This window comes from Sapajus apella, unplaced genomic scaffold (genome assembly GCF_009761245.1).
Source record: "Sapajus apella isolate SASKATOON/1434 unplaced genomic scaffold, GSC_monkey_1.0 scaffold4, whole genome shotgun sequence".
NCBI classification, from domain to species: Eukaryota; Metazoa; Chordata; class Mammalia; order Primates; family Cebidae; genus Sapajus; species Sapajus apella.
In genome coordinates, this window is record NW_022436944.1 from 23,596,092 (window position 1) to 23,620,232 (window position 24,141).

General features: G+C 36.7%; 1 protein-coding gene across 2 annotated transcripts in view; it reads left to right on the plus strand.

Moving 5' to 3' along the window:
• The window catches only part of SLC9A9 (solute carrier family 9 member A9), a 579,933-nt gene that overhangs the window by 362,691 nt on the left and 193,101 nt on the right, over positions 1-24,141 (plus strand). For both annotated transcript variants that reach the window (XM_032258640.1, XM_032258631.1), the window contains exon 12: positions 9,406-9,559. In XM_032258640.1, the coding sequence (XP_032114531.1) occupies positions 9,406-9,559 (154 nt within the window). The remainder of the gene's footprint in view (positions 1-9,405; positions 9,560-24,141) is intronic.

Genomic DNA, 24,141 nt, shown 5'->3' on the forward strand with positions numbered 1-24,141 from the left:
AAAAAAAAAAAAAAAAAAAAAAAAAATACACAGAAGTTAAGTCACATTTCTTCTCAGTAGCCTTAAGTTTAAATGATTCAAGTTCAGGAAGACAGAGGAGAGAAAGCACTGCCTGTCTAACACAGACTTAGTTTCCAGAAAAACTCAATTTATTTTTGAACGCAGAAGGTTTTCCCACTGAAAACAATCTGTTGGCTTCACTTCCATGTGATAAAATGATGTTGAACTGAAAATGGAACCACATAGCAAGATTGCATTATCCTGGAACATTTTGAAATCAGACTGGCATTTTTGCTGAAAGTAGGTACTCTTTGCAAGGTCACAGGATTTCAGTAAGGGTAAAAATTAAATGTAATTCAATTCTAGACCCACACCAGGGTTTGATTTACCAGATTAATAAGAAGGCTGTCTTAAATCTTTTAAATCAACCTCTTCAGAGTATTCGAAGTGAAAGGGAAAAAAAGGGGATTGCAATGGATTATATCCCAAATGGAAAGACAAGCAGCAACATAATGCATCTAAGGGACTTTTCTTTGAAGGGATAGATCAGTTTATCTGGGACAGTTTTGCATCCCTGTCCATCTACTGCTCATTTTCTTTTGCGTTCCAATTGTGCTTTTAAACACAAAAATGACCTCCTGTTATCCATTCTCTTATGCATTCATCTAATGCTTGCAGAGCACCTACCCTATGAGAGGTGCCATCTAGCTCTGGAAATGCCACAGCAAAGGCAGCAAACCAGAGGTCTGCTCTCACCAAGCATGCTTTCCAGCATAGGGAGATAGATCTTAAAGACCAGGATATAAACAAGATCATTTCTGGTAGTGATAAGTGCAGTGAAAAACAAACAGAACGAACCTGGGTGAAGGTGAGAGTACTTAGATCCAATGGTCAAGGCAGCCTTTCTGAGGATTGAGATGATGGTCACAGCCAAGGGGTGACTCGGGGGCGTGCTGCGGGGGCGTGCTGCACGTACAAAGGCCTCAAGGCAAGAACAGTCCTGGTTCAAAATAAACTTCATCTTCCTACATCTTTCAAGCTTCCAATTTTCTTCATATCTTCCCACTCTAACCTTTGCCCTGAGCTCCGGACTCATGTCTAATCACTCACTCAGCCTCTCTGCTCAAAAGACTAATAAGCAGCTCAGATGTAAAATGGCTGAAACACAGCTCTTGATCACCCATATACACCCAAACATGCGCTTCCCATAGGCCTGCCCCATTCTTCCAGTGCTGGGTCCTCTCCGCATACCCCTCATCTGACCCATCAGCGAACATCAGCCGTTGACATACGTTCAGCACCTACCACGCTATCATCAGTGGTCTGATCTGCATTCACTTCTTGCCTGGACTAACAAGGCAGCCTCCTCACTGGCCTCCTGTCACCAGCCTCTTTTCCTATCAGAGTCAAAGTTTTACAGCATAGAACAGATCCTATCACGATCTTGCATTAAAACCTTCCTAAAGTTTTCTATCTCGAAATAAAATTCAAAAGCCTTGCTATTCAAAAGCCCAGTATGATTTGGCTATGTCACCTCTCTGGCATTACCTCCTTCCACTGCCTCCCAGCTCCACCCTGTTTATCCTACTGCCATCACACCAGCCTCCTTGCCAAGGCTTAAGCACACCAGGCGTTGGCCTGCCTCAGGACTTTGCATGTACTATTCCCAAAGCCTAGAACAGTTTTCCTCCAGATACCCAGACGGTTTCTCCCTCTATTAGGTTCTCTGCTCAAATGTCTCCTAACCAGAGAGGCTTTCCTAACCATGCCAACATCCCACCCCTCACATAATACTCTCTATCCCCTTACCCTGCTTTGGTTTTCTTCATACCACCTTGTATGATTAATCTAGAAGCACCTTTAAATTAAGGACTTGTTTGCTGCTATAACCTGGAGCCTAAATGAATGAATCAATGAATGAATATATGAATATCACCATCTCATATCGAGAGGGCCTGAAGCCACTGCAGTAGTTCAATTTAAAAGCATTTATTGAGTTTCATGTTCTGAGTATTATGAAAGACATAAAAACTATGTAAAGATGATATAACTCCAAACTTTTAAAAGATTGGGAGTTAGGGAAAAAGAACAGACCACATTAAAGTACTGATTCATTTCAGACTACAATTTAATAATACAAGTGGCATGGGCAGTATGTTTCATTAGATTTCTAAGAAAGAGAGAACAAAGTAGACTAGAGTTTTCTAGGAAAACTTCATAGGCATGAGATGAGGAGAGAAAGATGTTCAAATAGGTGAAGTTTGGAGAAGCCCAAAGGGAAGACAGAATTCCAGCAGTGAAGCCAGGACTTGATGGTGGGGCCATGGCACAGAGGTGGGGATAACAGTTGTTTATGGGAGGAGAGAAATCTGTTTTGTTTATGGAAGTTCTCAATGGAGAAGAGGAAGTAAATGGGAAAAGTAAAGTGGGGTTCTGAGGGAACGGTATCTATAGGCTATGGGAAGCTACTGCGTTACACTTGCTGTGTTGAATCGTGACCTCAGAAAGCTAGTTTTCAGGAAGCTGTTCTGAGGGACATCAGCAGGATGGACTGGAAAAAGAAGAAAATAGAGGCTTGAAGCCAAGACCAGACAGTGGTTCGGGGCATAGGCAGGGAGTGAGATGGGTCTTGAGCCAAGGTGGTGTAGTGGGAAATGAGAGGAGCTGGGATCTCAAGTGCCTCGTCCTCTGCTGCATCAGAATCTCTAGTCAGGACACTAGCATGAGTGACTACATATGTTTTTAAGTTCCACGTGATTCTGATGTGCACTTCTAGTGAAAAAAAAAAAAAAAAAAAAAAAAAAAAAAAAAAAACGCAAGTCTAGTTGTAAACCTCCACTTGGAGATGAGGTAACAGAAAGCTAGATGAGGTGACCTGCTAATGGTCGTGTGGCCTGTGGGGCAGGCCTGAGGTCAGATATCGGAACTCTTGACTCCAAAATAAGGTTTTCAAGGATTGCAATAAATAATAAAAAAGCAGAAACTGGACTTGCGGAAATGATTCCAAAACTGTTACATTAATCTAAGAAGTATCAATCACTTTTCACGTATATAATTCACGATTCTTTAATGATGTCACGTATATAACCTGACATCATTAAAGAATTGGAAAATTCATCCATTCATTGATTTGTTCGACAAATCTTTACCTACTATGTGCTTAGTATTGCTTTAGATGTCACAGATAAACAGAATTGGCCAATTGCAATGTACAGTAATGAGCACTCTGATAGGAAAATCGTGAATTCTTTTAGGAATATAACCCAGCCTAACGCAGACCCAGATGTCAGAGGAGGCTTTGTGGTTAAAGCAGTGTCTCAGTTGAGCTCTGAAAATGAGTTGGAATTCAGTTAAGTTTTGGTGAGCGTTATAGGAGAAAGAACTAGAGAAAATTTAGATTAGAAAAAAAAAAAGATTTGGGCATAGAAAATCATGTATGCAAAGACTTCTTTTGCCTCACCATTTATTTCAGTGCCTTAAATCCTGCACATCAGTTTGTGACAATGGTCACGATTTGGGCCCTCATGAGGTATAGCAATCTTTTTCCTCATCAAACTATACTTTCAAAGTATCCTCTTTTGCACTTCTAATATACCTTCTTACAGTTTACCTTTTAAAAGAGTCATATTTGTAGGACCATGAACACTAAAACAGAACAGCCAAACTGTCATTCTTGCACTGTGTCTGGGATAAAGCTTAGCACCTAGTGAGTGCTCAGGAAATACTTTTAGTTTATTGCTTTGCACCTTAAATAAAGATGCCCTAAGAGGTACTTATATTGCTGTGATTTAAGCGTAGCTATGGCTGACCTTCACCCATTCAGAACACATTTGCAAATTTGCAATTGATTAAAAGCTTCACTTTTGCCCTTTAAAGATAAACAGGAAGCTGCACATTTTCTGCAGCAGGAGTGCTTGCTAGAAAACTTTCCTTGGTTCAATAGTTTTCTATTGTTATGAATAGGACATCAACATAATTAACATAATCCCTTAGAGGCCAATTTTAAATGAAACCACTTTTAATTACAGGTAATTCCTTTATTCCCCAAGATGATGCTAAGTTTCCAACTGGGCATATGAAACATGTCAAAATCTCTGCAAAGTAAACCCACTTAAAATGAATTGGTATAGTCTATCAATCCTTAAAAGTATACAATTATTTTGATTAGTTGGCCAAAACAAAGAGAAAAAGAAAGGTAAACCATACAAAACAGAAGTTTTGACAAGTTCTAGATTTCTTGAGTTTTTGAGAGAAATGGTTTGTGTTTTTTGGAAATAATGTTTGGCTAAAAAGAAAATCCTAAGTCAGTATTCATTTTTCATTTTTAGTATTTTGCTGGTACCCTAATAATCTGTTTCAATCCTAAAATCCTCTATTACCCAAAACCATCATGTTAAGAAGATAGGATCAGTATGTCCAGAGCCTCCACAAAGGAGGTAATCAATATATATGCATTAAATGAAGCAGTGAATAAAGCATTGAGTTCACATTTACCTAGGCTCCAATGTGTGTTAAGTAACTTCAGAGTCATAAAGCATGAGTAGGACATAGACAATAGTCCACCTCGTCTGGAGTTCCACATTAGCTTCACTTTGTCCACCTGGCAGCCTCACCATTCTCACCATTCTCAGCCCCGTGCTTCCAGTGCCACAGTGCCGACTCACATGTGGCGTGTGCTGTACATTCCACCTGTGACCAGGGCTGTGGACAGATGATCCAATCTCTAAAAACACCCTGTATCTATGTTTTTTTAGGTAGTTATAACATTGGGAGGCATCCTCTTTTCAACATCTTGAGCTTTGGCCCCAATTAACAATGTTTCTCAACCTGCCACGAGATAGTGGCTGTACTTTCTCGTTTCTGGAATCTCTACATTGCATCTCCTATAATATAGGGTGTTTTATATATAGATATAGATCTTTTCAGAAGTCAGCACAACACATATCTTTGAGTATATTTTTAAACCAAGAACTGCTCATGTATAGGCAATTTAGATTTAAGAGCATACTTACCCTAGTTTAACATAATAACAATACATTATTAAACATTCTTAGTAAGATTAATGATTGCTTACCTCCTTGCCTTTAATATCTAGCATGAAAGAGTTTATAGTAGGCATGTTTTGTAAGTTTTAATTTTAATTCTAGTTTCTCATCTTTGTCACAAAGACACAAAGTTAAAAAAAAACTACAAATATTTATATCAATGAAAACTATTAATACTTAGCAACTCATTGTCTAATATGTCTAACATTACGTTCTTTGCCATGGTGCTGCTTTCCGGACATTTCTATCACTATGAGCTTGAGGAAAGGCGAAATTGGAAAGTTCCCTTCTTTTTTTCAGAGGGGATGGAGTTTCACTCTTCTTGCCCAGGTTGGAGTGCAATGGCGCAATCTCAACTCACTTCAACCTCCACCTCCCAGGTTCAAGGGATTCTCCTGCCTCAGCCTCCCTAGTAGCTGGGACTACAGGCACCCACTATTACACCCAGCTAATTTTAGTAGAGATGGGGTTTCACCGTGTTGGCCAAGCTGGTCTCGAACTCCTGACCTCAGGTGATCCACCTGCCTCAGCCTCCCAAAGTGCTGGGATTGCAGGCGTGAGCCACTGTGCCTAGCCAGAAAGTTCACTTTCTATCTCCAATCTTGTACTATGAAGAAACAGTCCTACGAGCTTTACCTTGACCTATAAATTCTCTCCTCAGATATAGACATCTATTGCAAGATTGTTTCCTTGAGTTCTCATTCCCTAATGACACCATTGTATTTCCTGGTGAAAGCGTTATTAAAATAGTTACCAGTATTAAGGGTTATTAATATTTTCACTCTTATCCCCAGTGGGGTGTGAATGCATGAACACCTCTGGTGGGGCACTTTTCTTCTTGAGCACAGCCATCTCAAGTGTTCGGCATTTCTGATATGCAAGAACTTTCTTGTTAATATCTACTTCAAATGTTATCTTTCTTATCTATAGGCCATTTCCATGTCTACATGGAGATTTAGAATAATTTCCTTCCTCCATTACATTTTGTTCCTTGAAGGTATTTTATAATCAGAGTGCATGTTCTTCTCTCTTTCCGAGATTTCCTTGTTTCAGGCAAAACATTATTAAGCGTCTCTAGTCGAATCCTGTGGATCTTGTGTTATGCCACTTGTCTTTTGAATAGTCTCAGCATGGAGATGAGAAAGGAACATTATAGTCTGAGAACCTAGGAACGAAAACCAGGATGGTTATAGCTTTCCTCATTCTGCCCTGTATCTACTTTTTAAAATTCCTTAAATGAACGAATAAAGATTTAGAAATGTAGAAAACTAGATGCTATAATAAATATTATAAAATGCGGATCACTGAAATTTTATATCTATGATTTAAACCTTTCTATAAAAATAACCAAATCATTACCCCTTTGGCTTATACTCACTGTCATTATAAATCTTTATTTGTCCTGTTACACAGTATAACAAGGACTATAAATGTCTTGCACGTCATGTGTTACCCAAGAGAGACATTCCATTTTATCTCCTTTTTTTTTACTAGTTGTGCTTTTATTTACTCTTCTTCCAAGTCCACATTTCTATTTTTATTAGTGTCATCACACTTTGATTTCAAGTTCTAGTATTTCATCTTTTTTATTTTCTCAGATGAAGTCTCACTCTATCTCCCAGGCTGGAGTGCAGTGGCACACTCTTGGTTCACTGAAACCTCCGCCTCCTGGGTTCAAACTGTTCTCCTGCCTCAGCCTCTCCAATAGCTGGGACCACAGGCAAGCGTCCCCAAGCCCTGCTAATTTTTGTATTTTTAGTAGAAATGGAGTTTTACCATGTTGGCCAGGCTGGTAACATAGCCTTGAACTCGTCACCTCATGATCTGCCCACTTTGGCCTCCCAAAATGCTGGGATTACAGGCTTGAGCCACCGCGCCCGGTCCTCCATCTTTAATACCTCTTGCAAATATATTTAATATGGATTCATAAAAATTCAATTAACATATTATTACAAAAGAAAAAACAGATTTTAATGTACTAGTGTAGATTATAGATTCTGTAAAACTATATATCAACCTGGAGTAATTTTAAATGTCATTTAATTTTCAGTGGTCCATAAGCTTAATTTTCTTTGTTGTCTAACACATTTGATTTTTAAAAAGTAATTGTTCCCAGAAAGTTTTTTTTGTATATACAGCCAATAATATTCTAAAATTTTATGGGAAGCCAAAATAACTAGAATACCTAAAACAATTTTGAAAACAAAAAATAAGGTGGGCAGAATCACTCTACCCAATGTTAAGGCTTATTATATTGCCGCAATAATTAAGACAATGTGCTATGGAAGGACAGACACATAGATCAATGGAACAAAGTAGAGAACTGAGAAATAGACCCACACAAATATACCCAGCTGGTTTTTAATGGAGTTCCAAAAGCAATTCAATGAAGCAATTTAATATCCATAGGTGAATAAATGAACCTAAACTTAAACCTCTCACCTTATACAGAAATTCAATCAAAGTGATCATGAACTTAATGCAAAACTCTAACACTTTTAGAAAAAAATACAGGAAAACCTTTGGGATCTAGAGCTAGACAAAGAACTTTCAGACATGACTCCAAAAGCACAATTTATAAAAAGCAAAATCAATAAATTAGACCTTATGAAAATTAAAAACCTTTTTCTCTGTGAAATATTTACAAACCATACATCCAACAAAGGACTATTATGTAGAATTATTGAGAACTCTCAAAACTCAACAATAAAAAATTCAACAATCCTTTTGTTTTTTTTGAGACGGAGTCTCACCCTGTCGCCCAGGTTGGAGTGCAATGGCACAATCTCAGCTCATTGCAGCCTCCGCCTCCCAGGTTAAAGCGATTCTCCTGCCTCAGCCTCCCAAGTAGCTGGGACTATAGATGTGAGCCACCATGCCCAGCTAATGTTTGTTTTCTTTTGTTTTGTTTTTAGCAGAGATGGGGTTTTACCATATTGGCCAGGCTGATCTTGAACTCCTAACCTCAGGTGATCCATCCACCTCCACCTCCCAAAGTGCTGGGATTACAGGCATGAGGCACCACACCCAGCCAACAATCCAATTTTTTAAAATGAGAAAAAGACATGAAAAGCCATTTCACCCAAGAGGGCATATAGATAACAAATAAATACATTTAAAAATGCTCGATACCATTTTGCTGTTAGGAAAATGCAAATTAAAACCACAACAAACTACCACCACATACTTATCAGAATGACTAAAATGAAAAATAGTGGCAACACCAAATCTGCCAAGGAGGCAGAGAAATTGAATGACTTCTAAATTGCTGGTAGGAATGTAAAATGTAGCCACTCTAAAAAACAATTGAGTGATTTTTTAAAAACCTAAATATGCAAATACTATACTGTCTAGTGATTATACTCCTGGGCATATATCTCAGGGAAATGGAAACTTATGTTCACACAATAATCTATGTGTAAATCTTAGCATCCTGACTTGTAAGAGCCAAAAACTGAAAACAACTCAGATACCCTTCAACAGACGGATGGTTAAACAAACTGTGGAACATCCATACTGTGGAATATTACTCAGTAATAAAAAGGAACAACTATCAGTAATTCAGCAACCTGAATGATTATCCAGCCAATTATGCTGGGTTAAAAAATAAAAGACAATTTTAAAAGAGTATATACTGCATGGTTCCATTTATATAACATTCTGGAAATGACAAAATTATCGTAACAGAGAATAGATTATTGGTTGTTAGGAATTAAGGAAGGAGTGTGTGGGAGGGAAGTAGGTGTGGTTATAAAAGGGCAATGTAAAGGATCCTTGTGGTGATGGAAATCAACCTCTCTCTCTCTCTCTCTCTCTCTCTCTCTTTAGAGCCAGGGTCTTACTCTCTCACCCAGATTGATGGCATAATCCTAACTCACTGCAGCCTTGAACTTCTGGGATCAAGTGATTCTTTCAAGTAGCTGGGACTAAAGACACATGCCACCATGGCTTGCTAATTTTAAAAAAATTTTTTGTAGAGACAGGGTCTTGCTTTGTTGCCCAGGCTGGTCTCGAATGCCTGACTTCATGTGATTGTCCCACTTCAACTTCCCAAAGTGCTGAGATTACAAGTGTAAGCCACTACACCCAGCCAGAAATGTTCTTTATCTTGATTGGATCAATGTCAATATTCTGGTTGAGATATTGAGCTATAGTTTTACATGACATCATTGAGGGGAAACCCAATGTAGTGTACATTGTCTTTCTGTATTATTTCTTACAACTCTTTATGAATCTACAATTAACTCAAAATAAAAAGCTTAATTTAAAAAACTGTGTCAGCAAATTGTAAAGACAAATCCATTGAAATGAAAAAGACATCTGCAAGGTGCTTATTTTCTCCTTTGGCTTTTCCTGCAAGGTTTACGAGGAGCGATTGCATTTGCCTTAGCTATTCGGAACACAGAATCTCAGCCCAAGCAAATGATGTTTACCACCACGCTGCTCCTCGTGTTCTTCACTGTCTGGATATTTGGAGGAGGAACAACCCCCATGCTGACTTGGCTTCAGATCAGGTGAGTGGCACCATCTAGCAAAGGAAATCATTATGAGGCATGGCTGTGCTACTCAGTTTCTAGTATTGCTTACTTAATAGTATAATGGCAGGTCTCTACCCTAACTTTCCTGGCAGTCAAGTTGACCTTCACTCATGAGTTGAAACAATATGACCTCGTACCAACTGTACTGACTTTTCCAGGAGGCTTCCAAATCCTAGAATGATGTCTGTTTGTAGTCCATCCCTAGAAATTTATTTATTCATCTATCAATTCTTCCATTCAACAATCTGTATTCAGTACAATGCAATATACTATGGAGTTCATAAAAATAAGACACAGGTCTTGTCCTCAAGATACAATCCAGTAGGATTGATACAGAAAAAGCTATAATACCAAGGAAAAAGTGAATTTATTTTGTTTTTAATTCCTCACAGCACTTACAACAGAAACAGGGACATAGGAAATGCTTAAACATACTTGTTTAGTGAGGCATATGCTTAGCCAGAGGGATGCTACAGAAACAAGGTAGACACTTCCATACAGGAAAGGGGGGCAAAGGCTTCAGTCAGTGGCCCTCCAGTAAGCAGTTCTGGATGATGATTGCTGAAGTATGGGAGAAACAGAAGATTTGACAAAAATGGGTAGCTGGTGCCAATTGTGAAAATGGGTAAATCTATTTTAAAGTGTGGCTGTCTTTATGTAATGTTCTTGTGACCTGAGTCCTCATTTTCATATCCCAGAAGATAACAACAGTGCTTTAGGTAAATCACATTTTATTTCTCAAATCTATACATTTTGATGATCATACAGTCACTTCCTGGTTCCTACCCATTATCTATAAGACAAATTTATACCTACTGCATTCAACACGTAAAGATCCATCTGACTGCAAAAGGACTTCCAAGAAAATTCTTATCGTCAAGAGTTTGTTATTACAGCGCCTAGTACAGCGCCTGGCACATCGTAGGACTGAGTACATAATTCATGAGAAGTTAAATGGATGTGGCCACAAATGTAAACCCTTTCATTAACCATTTACTGCAGATCTCACAAGTTTAGTATAAGAAAGCTTATGCTTAAACCAGGCCAACTGGCTATGCATTAAACCAAATTCAAGGAAAAAAGGACTTCTTGAAGTACTGTGAATATTGCTAAACACATAAAAAGGCTTTGACTAAAGGTGAATAGAGAGTGTTTTGAAATGCTTCCTGAATTACTTTGTAAGCACGTAAATGTGACTTGCAATTTCTTTCACAGTGGTGGTTACCTATAGGTTCCCATGGATGAGTACACAGATTCCATTAAACTCTATGGCACTGGGTCTCCTGTGAACTGCTAGTAAGACGGTGGTGTGTTTAGGTTTCTGGAAAATAAAATTCAGTAAGTAGATTGTTGGATGGAAAATTAGGGCTTGGAAACCAAGTTAAAGGATGTGGTCTCCACAAAACACAAGTACTGAATACCCTACCCGGTAAGTTAAAATATTCAGAACATAAATTAGTGATGTCAGCATTTCCTTAAAGTCATAAAATTTAACTTGTTTTCTATTATTTCTTTTTTTAACACCCCCAAAAAGTTGTCCCAAAATCAGTAACATGCTTTATCCTAAAGTATTTACCTAGCCCTCTTACAGTGTTTTCCTAAGGCAACTGCTGACTTCAAATAGGTGTCATAACTTATGCAGCCCCTTGATATCTGGTTCAGCAGGAAGAGGGGAGTATGATAGTGGGGCTTTAAACAGATTAGGACAGTTATCCAGATTATAGGACAAGGCCCAGTAAGAAAGGAAGGATACTGATATGAACCACGGTGTCCCAGGGTGAAGCACCTGGTAGCCCGGCCAGTGTCACTGTGGCCTGCCAGGGAGGACAGCATGGGGCGGCCACATCATGGAGATGCCCCAGTGGAAACTGACTCCAAATGGCCCAGTCAATTCAGTGCCAGACTTGCCCACCAGACAAGAGGGAGATGGTTAAAGGCAGGACTGTGATGTATTTAGGGAATTGAGCTGACAGGGTTCCAGTCTAGTGAGCACAGTGATCATCTCAGCTGGGAACTAGAGTGTAACTCTGAAGTCAGGGTGGAAACCCAGTCAGAGAGACCAGAGACCCATTCATGAGAAAACTAAAGGGGAAAAACTGAAGTTCATGGATTTGTGGGCACCCAGGACAGACAGGTACAGGGCAGAGTAAGTTAAGACCCATGGCTCTCAAACTTGAATGAACATCAGAACTGCATAGAGGGCTCATTAAAACCCAGATTGCTAAACCCTAGCCCAAGTTTCTCATCCAGTAGATCTTGGTCAAGGCCTGAGGATTTGTATTTCTACCACATCTGGGAAATGCCTGTGTTGCTGGTCCCAGGGCCACACTTTGAGAACTGCTGGTTTCGACTTCCTACCCCCTAGCGGAGGTGGGGCTAATACTGGCACTGTCAGACGTGGCTGCAGCTGCCAAGGGCCAGGCACAGCTGAGCCTGCACTGTAGATTCCTTAGCACCTATATTAAAGGGACGAGGGGCTCACTTAGAGAGGGAGAGTCACCGCGCACGGATCAGTTGGGGGGAAATAGGACATCATAGAATAAACGTTAAAGAATAAAACTGTCATTGTGTGTATACAAATACACACTCACTTATAGTGATACCATCATGTGCCCCACTTTCCTATCGTGGTTTACAATGTTGTCAAAGAAATTCTCCATTCCATTATCGCTTTAAACTCACAGTCGCCCATTATTTAGACTCTATTTAGCAAGGCGTCTCATTAACCAACTTTCCTGTCAGACTCTTCCCCAAAAATACTGTGAAGTAGGTAAATTGGAGTTTTAATAAAATAACATAAATGGAGAAACCCAAGAGACGGGAAGACAAATGTGATATTGAATGAACCCAAACACCCTCACTTGGAATGTGATTTGTTTATATACTTTATGTGGCCTTCCCTTCTTCAGTCTCCATTTTTCCTCTGAAATTATTTGGCATGTACTTGAATTAGTTTTTCTTAATCCCCATAAAATTTGCTATTTCAGCCACAAACTACCACAGTAGGATGCAAAGAAAATGTTTTACATAAGGCACAAATGGATAGTATTAATATAAATTGCACTTTGATGGAACTGGCTTTAAAACAGTAATGATCCTGTGTTTAGAGAAACAAATAATGATCTTTATATGAGAAACAAATTTCCCGTTGATTGAGTCTTGTCCTAAGCACCATCTGAATTTCTTGTCCCGAAGCTGTTGTATTTTCTTTTTAAAAATAATAATGAAATATTTGTAATGCAGCATTGGAAATAAATCAGACCTTTGCTTTTTAAAATTCTAGAGAAAAGGAAAAGAGTCCTCCAGCATCATTTTGGAGCTTTTCATGTAAATGAAAGTAGAATGGTTTTTTGATTAAAATCTGGATCTCCTCCCTTCTGTGGAATACGTTAATATTGGCGGTGAGGAAAACCCAACTGAAATCTCGAAGGACGAGGTCTGCTGTTAGTCAGGAAACAAAAAAGACCAAAGGTGTCAGCCTTTGCCCTACAAAAGCCAGTAAACAAGATAATCCTCCAAATGGTTGCATGTGCTTACAGATAAACATTAAAGACCACAGGGCAGAGCTCTCTGGTAGTGGCACCAGATAATAAACTTCAAGATGGTAACCCCATTCCTGGCTTAGGGTAGGGTGCCACATGGAGCTAACAAACTTTCAGCAAATAGCTCATGAGAATGGAGCCCATACTATACAGAGCAAACCTTTCCTGGGCTCCCCAGATGAGAATGTAGGACCCATCGCTTCACAATATCTGAACCACAGTGTGGAAGGCCTTGAATGCCAGGGTAACACCGAGTTTGTCTCCCAGATGACATTAGAAAAGCGCCCTTAAAGGCTAATGCCGTTTTTCGGCCTTAGCTCACCTGTACCTAGGTGGAAAAAAAAAAAAAAAAAGAAAAGCGCCCTTAAAAAGGTAACCTTTACAGCTTCCAAATTTTGACCTGTGAACATTCTAATAGCCGATTTGTATTGAGGGTTTACTCTGTGCCAGATATTAGATAATAAAGTGCAAGGCATATAACCTCCCTGTGGCTCAGCTTCTCATCTATAAAATGGGGATGATGATAGTGGCCACTTCCTAGGGTGGTTGGTGGCTGCCAACGTGGCCCATGGCTACACCACCGTCAGGCTGCAGAACCAGGCTCCAATCTAGGCAGGCTAAGCCTAGGGCCTACACACCCAGCTAGTGCATTCTTCTGGAACCCTGAATAAATGAGCTTGTTCTCAATGCCTGCAATCTACCCTGATTAACAAATCCTTTGAAGAAAGAGGTGTACTTTTTAAACCAAGACAGGCCTGTTAAAAACAAACACAGGAAATCTTCATCCATCACAAGTGATTGGGCTGACTAGCTCATATAACACAGAAATTCTTCAGTGCAGGTTTTCTTTTTGACCTGGGACAGTTACGGATAAATCAAATCAGATTAGTCCAAAGTAGCCAAATGGAGAAGACTGTCTTTCTCAATTATAGGAATTTAGAATTATAGGACTTACAGCAATTTGTTACCCTCAGGCTCATCTCCCAACCCTGTTCAGGATCCCAAACCATCCTGCTGTCGGCCTGTTCCCCAAATCAACCAACAAATGTGTTTGCATACATTGACTTATGCCCATTGCAGAGTGAGTAGCTTTTAAATAGTGCAATGCTTCTACTATCAATTTTTTTTTTTTTTTGAGAGTATCTTGCTTGGTCACCCAGGCTGGAGTACAGTGGCGCAATCATAGCTCCACCCAGCCTTGATCACCTGGGCTCAAGTGATCCTCCTGCCTCAGCTTCTCAGGTAGCTAAGACTACAGGTGTGCACCACCATGCCAGCTAAGCTTTTAAAAATTATTTTTAGCAGAGATGAGGTCTCATTACATTGCCCAAGCTTATCTCAAACTCCTGAGCTCAAGCAATTCTCCCACCTTAGCCTTCCAAGCCTTACAGGCATGAGCCACCATGCCAGCCCACTATCAATATTTTAGTTAAATATTTAAATTCTATTTTTGGTTTATGACAAAAAGCCATCCCCAAATGATTTATTTATCACTTGTACCCATTGGCTACAAAGTTTTAAGATAACAGCCATCACAAATATGTATACAAAGATAAAAAGAGAACTGTCCTTTAGTAATGTTTTTAAGTCTTAAATGATAGCAGAGTTAAATATATCTGCTCACATACATTCTTATTGCAGTGAAGAAATGTTAATTTAATATAACGGAGGAATATATATAATTAAGTTATCTTAATATTAACTGTGTTCTGTTTGCTTTCCTTTCTAGCATTCAAAGTTTCATGCAGGTTTAACAGTTTGCTTCATTGGTATATTAATGTAGCGTGTCAATATATACACATACTGTGGAGTTAGACTGAGCAGGTCCTAACCCTGCCTCCCTCTCTTAAAGCTATAGGACTGTAAGCAATAAATTTAACCTCTTTACGCCTCAATTTTCTTAATCTGTAAAATTGGAATAATGATATCTACCACTTTAGAACATTGAAAGGATTAAGTATTCTGTGTGTGCAGAATTTAGGGCACAAAGTAAGAGCTCAACACATATTGCTATAACAGTACCCAAAGGATCTCTATGAGCCTTTATGAGCCTTTCTTTTCTCACCCAAATACTGTTTTATTGTCCCACCTGACACACATGCACATATAAACTATTATTACTTCATTCTATTTATGAAAGCATAGTATACATGGAAAATTTAAATCATCTCTGTAAAGTTTAGTCCATTTTCAATAGTAGCTAGACTCACCAATTTTACAGACAACTCCTATTTCTGCATTCAAAATTATAAACATCTTAAAGAAAAATGCTCACAAAAAGGATTATATTATCCAATAGCTGAAAAAGTTTCTTTCTAAAACATGCTTCTCTCTCCTTCTTAACATAATAATCTTTGCTTGGGAACTTTTTAGATATTTAATTTATAACATTTCATCAAGCTGTATTGATTCTGTTATATTTTGTAGTGATTTTATACAAATTTGTATACTTGGTATCAATTTATATTAATTGACAGACCTGAGAAATATGCTGTCTCATGAAACATGGAAAACCAGTTTACTCATTTGAATGTAGATTGATACTACACATTCCCTACCTGGCACTGCCTTTTAAAATTATGTTCTATTTTCTTTATGTTCTTCTACAATACATTTTATATATCTAAATGTTTATTGCTTAAATCAATCTAGCTTGACATTAACATTAGAGATACTGGGTAACTGTAGTAACCTATTTTTAACCTAAAAATATTCTAGGTTTATAACAATTGTTATGAATTAGCAGTTCCTAAATTTGCTTTCAGTGCCGAGTTCTTTAATATGCTTTCTTTCTGCATGCAAAATTATCCCAGTTCCAGAGATAACTGTCTTTATCTCCACAACTGCCAGCTGTTCTCCACAAGCCATGTTCTTAGTCGTCTTCTCTGAAGGTGCTCTTCAGAATATCAGTATCAATAAGCTTTTCTCATTTACTAGGTTTACCAAACAACGGTCATTCTGGTCTATTAAAGGAGATTTATTAGCCTGTTATCATAAAGCATTATTCAATATGGTGTCCTTACTTTAAGTAATAGATGTAGTTGTACTTTAGGTAACAGCCGACGTCTGAAAAAAAAAGTGATTTTGAATGCAGTATATGGAATTTGTTATTCAAAGGCTGTAGGAAAGTGTTCCAGTTCTGGTCAAAATGGAGTAGGCATACTTACTCCACCCACTTTCTCTTTCCCTCTGAATGTAGCTAAAAACACTAAACAGAATGCATGTAACAGTTATAGGAAGATTCTAAAAAGTAAATGGTGGCAGACATATTGGGGGAATAAACCAGAATTCAGAGTGCTATTGAACTAGTGGTGAGTTTTCATTTGGTTTCCTCTCTGGAATCTCTTGGCCTAGACTCAAAGACAATTTAGAGACCAGAGTTATAAAATAAGAAAGAGAGAAAGGACTACAAAAGAAATTCTTTGTTTCTGGAACAAGGAAAAGAAAGGGGACATTTGTGGGTCAGAAGAGTGGACATACACCTCGGATTTGTTGTTGCTCTCTTCGTTCTCTGTTACCCCAGTCCCAGCAATCATAAAGCGGCAGTGGTGATGATGGCAGCAACAGGTACGCAGCACCTAACATATCAACTAGAGGAACTTTGGTCCTAAGATCATGGGAGAGAATTGCCATTGTGTTTTTTTCCTCTTAATCCTCTCACCAATTCCCTGGAAGCAGGTACAGTATTATAGGAAAATCATAGAAAATATGCAGCAGCAGTGTGGGAAAATTAAAACCCTGAGTTTTTAGACAGAGGACCAGGAAAAGGGGCTTTGGGAAGCTAGAAAATGTAAAGAAGATTGTAGAGAGAAAGGAGCTTGAGGAAGTGACCCTATAAAGTTGTCTGTAAATTTTTGAGCTCAAAATAAGGCTGTATATGCATGTATCTGAACCTAAACAGCACACCAAAGACATTGAGAAATTAACTGCAAGTCGGAACATTACCTAGCACCCCAATTGGACACTGGGTGTCACATATGCAGGAAAAATCTAAAGGCAACTGCAAAGACTTTCGAAGTTAACTGACATTGGAACAACAGGCAACAGAAGGTAGATAAGAACTTGCGTTCTGGACCAAATCTGGTTTGATTACCTGACAAAACAAAATCTCAACATTCTCCCTAGGGTAATCCTATGTCACTTAACATTCCAGATCCAGAGTCATGTAACATAAAATCCACATTTTCAGAATATTTTTAGCATCTGAATACCCAGAAAAATCTTAACATCTTACAAAATCCAGGAAAAATCTGAATATCTCAGAAGATGCTAACCCAATATGGACACATATATTGGAATTAATGAATCAAGATTTTTTTTATGTTTTTCGTTTTTTCTAAACTCACAACAGATTTCATCAAGACTTTAAAGCAGCTATGATAACCATGCCCCAAGAAGTAAGAGCATGCACAATGGAAACAAATGGAAAAATAAAACTTAGAAAACTGCAGAGAAATAGAAGATACATAAATAAATAAAATATTTACAATGGAAAATGCAATGACCAAAACAAAATACTCATTTAATTAGCTTAAAAACAAAATAAATAAAGGATGACAGATGAAAGATTCAGTGAACTTGAAGATAGTTAGAAATTCTCTAATATGAACAAAAGTATGGCATTTTTCACCAGCAAATCTGCTCTTTTAAAAAAATGCCAAAGGAATGTATGCATATGGAAGGAAAATGATATTGGAGGGAATCTTGGAACAGTAGGAATGAAGGAGGAGCAATAGAAATAGTAAATATCTGTTTAATGTAATATAGTTTCTTGAGGTTTTTAAAATATTTATGATTATTGAAGCAAAAATTTTAACATTGTTTTATGGGGTTTTCAAAAAGAAAAATGAGTAGAGGGACCTGTAAATGGTAAGTTTTCTACGTTCCACTTGAAATGGTAAACCATTAATTCAAAACATATTGTAAAAAATTATGTACTTATATTCTAATTTCTAGATCAACTACTAAACACATGAGCAATGAAATATAGTCAGAAGTTCAACAGGTGAATTAAAATGGAAAACAAAAAATTCAAATAATTCAAGGAAGGCAAGAGAAGAAAATAGGGGAAAAATAGAGAAAACAAACAGAAAACAGGTAATAAAATGGTAGATCTAAATACAAATATAACAATAATTACATTAAATCGAAATTGCCTAAAGACATCAGATAAAAGAGATTGTCAAAGCAGATTAAAAACAAGACTCAGCTATATGCTGCCTACAAGAAACATAAATAAAATGATATAGATAGGTTAAGTGCAAGAGAAGGAAAAAAGGTATACTATGCAAACACCAATCAAAATGAAGCTGGAGTGGCTATATTCAATCAAATAGTCTTGAGTCCAAGAAAATTTCCCAGGGATAAAGAGGCATTACATAATGATAAAAGAGTTTATTTGTCAAGAAGACAAAACTATATGAAATGTGTATGCACCTAAGAATATAGCCTTTAAATATGTAAAGCAAACACTGATAAATCTGAAAGGGGAGAGAGACAAATTAAGACTTATATTTGCAAACTTCAGTACTTGTCCCTAAGTAACTAATATAATAAGTAGACAGAAAATCTGCAAGGGTACAGAAGAACTTTTCTAATAACCAACTGCATTTAATTGACATTTATAGAACTCTACCCAACAGCAGCATAGTACACATGCTTTTCAAATGCATACAGTTACAGTAAAATAGGCAGTATCATAGGTCATAAAACATTTTCTAATTTAAGAGAATTGATAATATATAGTGTGTGTTCTCTGTCGTAATGGAATTAAATAAGATATAAATATAAAAATTCCTGAAAAATCTCCAAATATTTGAAAATTAAACAACACAATTCTAATCCATGAGTCAAAGATAAAATCTCAAGGGAAATTAAAAAATATTTTAAAGTAAATGAAAATATATCAGAATTTTTAGGATGCAGATAAAGCAGTGCTCAGAAAGAAATGTATAGCACTGAACACCTATATTAGAACAGAAGAAAGTTTTCAAATGAACAATCTAATCTTCCAGGATTAGAACATTGAGAGAGTGAACTAAAACCAAAACAATTAAGAGGAAAGATCAAATTTGAGCAGAAACCAATAGACATGATAATAAATTAACAATAGAGAAAAATCAATGATCAAAATCTCATTCTTTTAAAAAAGCAATAAAATTGACATCTAGTGACATTGACAAAAAGAAAAACATTCATATCATCAATATTAGAAATGAAAGGAGAGGCCAGGCAAGGTGGCTTATGTCTGTTATCCCAGCATTTTGGGAGGCTAAGGCAGGAGAATTGCTTGAGCCCAGGAGTTTGAGACCCAGTATGACCAATATAGGGAGACCCCCATCTGTGCAAAAAATAAAATTAGCCAATCGTGGTGGCACATGCCTATAGTCCCAGCTACTCAGGAGGCTAAGGAGAGAGGATCTTTTGAGCCTAGATTAGGCTACAGTGAGCCATGATCACACCACTGCACTCCAGCCTTGGCAACAGAGCAAGAAAGGAGAATATCATGACAGATTTTACAGCCATTAAAATGGTGATAAGGGAATACTGCAAACAATTTTCTCTGCAATATGTTCAACAAAATAGATAAAAGTAACAATTCTTGACAAACTACCAAAACCCATTCAAGAAGAAATATATAAGCTGAATCATCCTATATCTAATAAAGAAATAGAATTTAGAGTTTAAAACCTTCCAAAAAAGAAACTACAGCCCCAGATGGTTTCACTGGCAAATTCTTTGAAAGATGATACAACACTAATTCTAAACAATCTTTTCCACAAAATGAAAGCAGAAGCAATATCATCCAACTCATTCTAAGAGGACAGAATTACCCTAATACAAAAGTAAAATATCATCACAATAAAGTAAAACTATATTCCAATCTCTTTTATAAACATGGATGCAAAGATCTTGCACAAAATACTGGAATATCAAGTCCAGCAGTACTTAAAAAGGCTACACATTACAGCTAAGTAGGACTGATTCCAGGAATGCAAGTCTGGTTTAGTAGGTAAATATCAGTCACTGAAATGTATCATATTTGCAGATAAAAGAAAAACATAATCATATCAATAGATGAAGAAAAAGCATTTAATAAAAATTAATTTTTATTCATAATTTTTAAAACTCTTAGCAAACCAGGAATAAAAGAAAACTTCCTTAAGCTAATAAAAGACATCTACGAAAACTTATACTTAACATCATATTTAATGGTGAAAGACCAAATGCTTTCTTCCTAATATTAGGAATAAGACAAATATTCTAATTTTAGGAATAAACTCTAAATCAGTATTGACCTGGTAATCCTAGCCTGTGCAATAAAACAAGAAAAATAAATAAGATACATACAGTGTAGAAAGAGTGAAATAAAAGTGCCCAATCTTCAGCCTTTATAGAATTGTTTATATAGAACAAAGAAATCTACCAAAAAATTTTCTAGAAATAAGTGATTTTAGGTTGTAGGATACATGGTCAGCACTCAAAATTGAAGTACACATCTAACTACTAGAAATGAACAATTGGAAACAGACTAATAAACTCAGTACCACTTCTGATAGTTCCAATAAATGTAAATACTTGGGAATAAACCTAACAAACCACATGCAGGATCTGTATATTGGAACAAAATACCAATAACAAAAACAAAGGAAGAACCAAATTAATGGAGAGACATGCTGTGTTCACGTATTATAAAAATATAGTTAAGACATCAATTGTCTGTAAATTGATCCAGAGATTTCATACAATTCTAATAAAAATCCCAGCAGGACATTTTGTAGATACAGGCAAACTGATTTTTAAATTTAGAAAGAAATGCAAAGTAACTGGAATAGCTAAAACAATTTTCAAAAAGAATAAAGTTGGAAGACTCAGATTGCTTGATTTAAGACTCACTTTAATGTTTCTGTAACCAAAAATGTGATATTGGCAAAGGGATAGACATATAGATTAAACAGAAGAAAAAGTCCATACATGGACTCATACAACTATGGTTTACTGATTTTTGTAAAGGTTAACTAACAATTCAATGGCATAGGTATAGTACTTTCAGTAAATGGTATGGGAATAAGTTTCTATCTGTGGTAGGTAGAATTCTAAGATGACTCCCAACATTTCCTGCCCCTCCCCACCTTGGTATACATGCCTTGAATAATCCTTGGAACTGCAAATATGATGGATTATCTTAATATGGCACAGTAGACTTTGAAATAGGAAGGTTACCTTGTGGGACTGATTTAATCACATGAACCGCTTTATAAGGAGAGAGTTTTCTCTGGCAAGTCTTTGAAGAGGAATTCATAGATTCAGGAGGATTTGATACACCATCATGGCTTGAAGATGGAGGCAGCTACATGGCAAGGAATTTTGGAGGCCTCTGGGAGCTGGGAATAATCCCTGGCTGACAGCCAGAAAGGAAAAGGGAGCCATAGTTTATAATCTCAAGGAAATGAATTCTGCCCACAACAAGAATGAGATTAGAAAGATTTTCCTCCAGAACCTCCAGACAAGAACCTAGCCCAGCCAGTATCTTCATTTCAGCCTTATGATATCCTAATCAGAAGATCTAGTCACATTATGCCAGAGATCAGACCTACAGAACTGTGAGCTAATGGGTGTTGTTTTATGCTGCTAAGGTTTGGTAGTTTGTTACACAGCTATAGAAACCTAATACAATATCCATAGGCCAAAAAAAAATGAACCTTGACTTAAACCTCAGAACTTACAAAGAAAATGGCTCAAAATGAATCATAGATTAAAATATAAAACTATAAAACTTCTAGGAAAAACATAACCTTATGACCTTGAATTAGGTATTCTTAGATATTATATGAAGAACATTATCCGCAAAAGAAAAAATAATGAAAATACTTTATCAAAGACACTATTCAGAGAATGAAAATACAAAGCTACACACTTAGAGAGAATATATTGCTAGTGGGAATCTAAAATGATACAGCCAATCTGTAAATCCTCTTAGCAGTGTATTATGAAGGTAAAAATACCGCTACTATATGACTCAGTGTCTTAGTTTGTTTTGTGTTGCTGTAACAGAATACCTAAGACTGGAAAATTTATGAAGAACAGAAATTTATTTTCTCCCAGTTTAGAAGCTGGGAAGACCAAGATAAAGGTGCCAGCAGGTTCAGTTGTCTGGTGAGGGTTACTCTCTGCTTGCAGGATGGCATCTTGATGCTGCCTCCTCTGGAAAGGACAAACACAGTGTGTCCTCACATGGCAGAAGGTGGAAGGGCAAGAGGGACAAACTTTCTCCTTCAAACCCTTTCATATGGGCACCCAATCTCATTCACTTTCCAAAGGCCTCAACTTCTAATATTGTTGCATTGGGGATTATATTTCAATGTGAAATTTGGAGGGGACAAAAAACATTCAAACCATAGCATCCAGCATTCTCTCTCCTAGGCATTTACTCTAGAAAGTAGAATGGAGATAATAACAGCATCTATCTCTGAAGATTAAATGCATAAAGATTAAATGGGAAAATATACATGTTAATGTCCTTTGAGCAGTGTTCAGTATTCATAAAATAATTCTATTTTAACTTATACCTTTTATTAGAAATGTCAGTGAATTATTTATATATATACCATTTTCAGAATATGTTGAGTTAATTGTATAGTTTTTTCTTGTTTAATTTATAGTATGATGAAATGTGTTAATAGATGTCTTGATACTGAATTATCCTTACATTCTTAAGATAACTATTTTTTTCCTAAAATTTTGTATGTATAATAATAACTGAGATTAGGCTTAGAGTTTTCTTTTTCCCTTTGTGGGAAGAGCTGTCTTTATTGGGTTTAGGTATTATTAAGCATATGCTATATTCATAACATGAACTAAAGGTTTTTCCATTTTTTAATGTTCTGAAATAGCATAATATAGAAATAATCTAGTTTTTAAAAGCTATATCAAAGTCAATCATGAAGCCCTCTGGTTCCTTTAGCCATTTTTAATGGTGTATCTTCTATCACCTTTCCAGTGTCTCCTATGGTAATTTGTGTATTCAATGTAAAATTGTCATTTGCAGTGAAAATATGGTCAAGTATCGGCAATTTCATATGGTTTAGCCTAATAGTAAAATGAATATATATATGCCCTTAACCTAGTTTCACCCATTATTAACAAACTGCCCATTTTGCTTTCTTGCCTTTCTCTCTTTATATATAAATATAACATGCACATATATTAAATATAATTATATGTGAATGTTTTTTAATTTGTTGCTTTATTTTTCGCTGAACCATTTGAATGTGAGATTAGGCATTATATGCTTCTTATCTAAATATTAAGCATGCATCCTCTAAGAATAAGGATATTCTCTTAGATAACCAAAGTACCATTATTTTACCTAGAATTTTTTTAACTATTGACAGTATTATCAGTGCATATTTAAGTTTCTCCAGCTATTGCAAAAGCTTATATTTTAAAATTCAGGATCCAATCAAGATAATGTGCTGCATTTGCTATTTTTTTAAGTCTTTTTAATCATTTTTTTCTTCTTTTTAATGTTTTTCAGAAGGAACCAGGTCAGTTGTTTAATACACTGTTCCACACCCTGGACCTTCTTTTTTTCTCATAGCACATATTAATGTATTCTTTTCTGTGCTGTATTTCCTGTAAACTGGAAATTAGGTCAAGGCTTGAAATTCAGGTTGAATATTTCTGGCAAGAATATTCATCAATAATGTTGTGTGCTTAATAATGGATATTTCATATCAACAGGCACATGAGGTCAGGTTGTTCTACCATTGGTAATGCTAAGTTTGTTCATATGGTGACAGTGGTAACCTCAGTACAAAGGTATATTTTTACCTTTGTAATTAGTTTTTAATCTGAGGGAAGATACTTAAGAGCAGTATAAATATCCTGTTTCTGACAATCTTTTACCCACTATTTTCAGCATTCATCAATAAGCATCATCTGATTCAACTATTACATTTAGGATAATTCAGTTTTCTATTAAATTGAGCTTCTTGATTATGTAACTCAAACTGT